At 38.8% G+C, this 2852-nt stretch overlaps 1 protein-coding gene across 1 annotated transcript; it reads right to left on the reverse strand.

Annotated features, from left to right (window-relative positions):
* Positions 1-475: 475 nt before the first annotated feature.
* LOC122314775 (F-box protein At2g02240-like) lies at positions 476-2597 on the reverse strand. Its single transcript, XM_043130360.1, has 3 exons — positions 2207-2597; positions 1141-1259; positions 476-1055 (listed from the first exon to the last, which is right to left on the reverse strand). The coding sequence occupies exons 1-3, from the start codon at positions 2576-2578 to the stop codon at positions 560-562; spliced, it is 987 nt and encodes a 328-aa protein (XP_042986294.1). The 5' UTR covers positions 2579-2597; the 3' UTR covers positions 476-559.
* Positions 2598-2852: the final 255 nt, after the last annotated feature.

The following is a 2852-nucleotide window of genomic DNA, read 5'->3' on the forward strand; positions in this document are numbered from 1 at the left end:
ACTCATAACCTATTAAATAAATAAAAAAAACACCCAACTCAGCAACTTTTAATAAAATCTAAACGTTTATGGAATAATCCGAAACTTCTAGTATGAAACATGGCCAAGGAGTCGGAAGATTGTATATAGAGCTTCGAGCTTTCCCTTTTTTCCTTTTGATATACTTCGTGCATTAGAGAGCGATAGACTCCGTGAAGTAGGGCACGCAGAAACGAGAAGGTAAGACAATTGCACAACAGCAAACCAACAAATAGGCCCTCGAATTTGAGGATCACCCGGGAACAGGTCATGAAACGTCCATGGAAATATCTGTAGATCATCGTGAAATGAAAACTCATTGGCGAACATATTTTTCCTTTTTACAAGTTTTGGCATGTCACAATTAATGGAATCAAATCAACACGTTTTGTTAATTTATATTCCAGAACAGTTGTGCTTAGACCGCATAACGGGGCTTTTGGTGGGGGAAAGAAAAGAAACACGAAAGTAAAACAGCAAATACTTAATGCCAATTGCATCTAAAACGCAAAGGACAAGCTTTGTAAAACAGAGCATTCATTTATTTACTCTCTTTTGCCCTGATCTCAATCCCTTGGACAATGAGACCACCCTTCCAGTGACCTCCCTTCAACTCCAAAACACTCATTTCCAACTCCCCATTTTCTTCTCCATTGAAGAACTCACCCAACTCGATCTCCAACCAGCCATCACCTCTCTTCTTTGGATACTGGGCATCATCGATTTCTTGGGGCTGTGGTGCTTGAAACCCCAAAATGCGGGCACGGTTAAAAAGGCCAATTCCCCGTCTTCGGCCAATCTGGGAACGCGCGCCTCGTCCTCTTTCTGTATCCAAATAGACCATCCGCTTATGAACCTCGGCTCCAACAAGTCCAACAGTAACCTCAACAGGGTGATAATTGAATCCATATAACTCTGTAGTTGGCTTGAACACAAGGTAAGTTGCATATAATGTCGCTGGGGACAGCATACAAGTACTGATCTTGCCGCGGATTTCCAGCCAACACACGCTGATTAGCTCAGCCACGTCTGGGAACCTGTTTGTGCATTCAAATGAAATCAGAAAAAACCACAGAAATCGTTGAGAATATCAGGGAAAAAGAAAGGGGTGATGAGAGAGACCTGGCGTCAGATAAAGAAGTCCATTTCCAATAACTGGGATTCTCAATCCAGACAACCAAGAGCTCCTTTGGGGATAGCATGAAACATTTCTTCCCACTCCTTTTCTCCAAGAAAAAGCTCTGAGTTAAACAGAAATTACACAATCAGATTGGTAATTAAAATACAAAAAGGTTATCTCCAAAAGGAGTTTCGTTTACTGAAACTACATACATAAAACACGGTACCAACTGCTCCCATTAAGCAAAGCATTCGCACATAGCATTCACCGTACATTAGACAAGACTCAAATCACATGACCAATTAGTGTTAGCTCGGTAGGTCAAACTAAATAGAGCTGTGTTAAAATTTTATGTGATTGGAAGAGTATACTATCAATCCTTCAACAATAGCTCTTATACACTTCGCAATCATAACCATCGGAAGTGAGATATTTCTCCCTCCAATTACTCGAAGATTTGTAATATGCATGCAATGTGCTCAATTTGTACGGAAAGAGTAAAACGCCAATTGGAAAGTGTGTTCTCCTTTATTGACGACAATATAATAACAAAAATAAACCAGAAGAAGAGGAAAAATACCCAATTTGCAATGCGGAAAAATTAATTATAATCATATTTTAGAATATTATAATAAAAATCCAAGTAGTCGCTAGATGACGATTTTCCACGATTGTACGCCATAATTTGTAGCTTCAAATGCTGCCTCGGAAAGCAGCAACATAAAATTTAGGCCTGATTTGAATTAAGAGTTGAAATAAAATGAGTTGAAATGAGGTGATACCTCCTAATCCAAACCAGGCCTTAAGTTCACAGATGAAGAATACAAAACGTTTTACGTTAAGAAATCGAAAAAATTCAAAAATATATAAATATATATATATTAAAAAAAAAGGGAATTTCTCTGTTTTATTCAAGAACCTCATATTTGGCGGATATCTATAGAAATACGCTTATAAATCTAAATAAAATAACCATCCGACAACATATCGACGATATCTATAGAAAAGAAACTCAATATTTAAAACGATAAGAAACTAGGTTGCGCTGTGGGCGGTGTAATCATATACCTTTTTGCCGTCGTCGATGAGGAGAGGGTGGTCGCAGAGGCGGAGATATAGCTCTTTCTTGGAAGAGAAAGGGAGTGAAGAAGAATCTGCGGAGCAGGAGATTATACTCTCGCACTCGGGTGGGAGGAACCGGTCCCAGACGGCGTCGGAATCGGCGGCCGACCTGAAAGTGGTGGAAACGGATGACGATCGGCAGGCATCCGAAGGACTGGTGAACGACAGCACGTTGGCTACGCAACCTTCAGGTAAAACGTCGAACAAGCCCACTGCCTTAGTCTCTGCTGTTGCCATCTCGATCAGAACAAACAAAAATGACTGTAGAGTCCGAACTTGTTGATTCTCTGTCTCATTATTGGCGTTATACTGATACATATAAATAGAGAGGGAGGAGAGCTCGCGGACACGAGGAAAACTTAGCAGTTAAGGTTCGGAACCATTGGATCGGGGTTCGAAGAATCCTAGCCCCAAAGTAGTTAGTATCAATTATTCTCAACTGTACCGTAGAGTAATTTTTCTTATCAAAAATATTATATTTCATCTTTAAATTTTAAAAATATTCATTAAAATAAATAGTAAATTTAAAAATATCTACTTAAATAAATAATAATAAATAGTAAAAGTTGATAATAAACAATATAAAATTGGA

This window comes from Carya illinoinensis, chromosome 7 (assembly GCF_018687715.1).
Source record: "Carya illinoinensis cultivar Pawnee chromosome 7, C.illinoinensisPawnee_v1, whole genome shotgun sequence".
NCBI classification, from domain to species: Eukaryota; Viridiplantae; Streptophyta; class Magnoliopsida; order Fagales; family Juglandaceae; genus Carya; species Carya illinoinensis.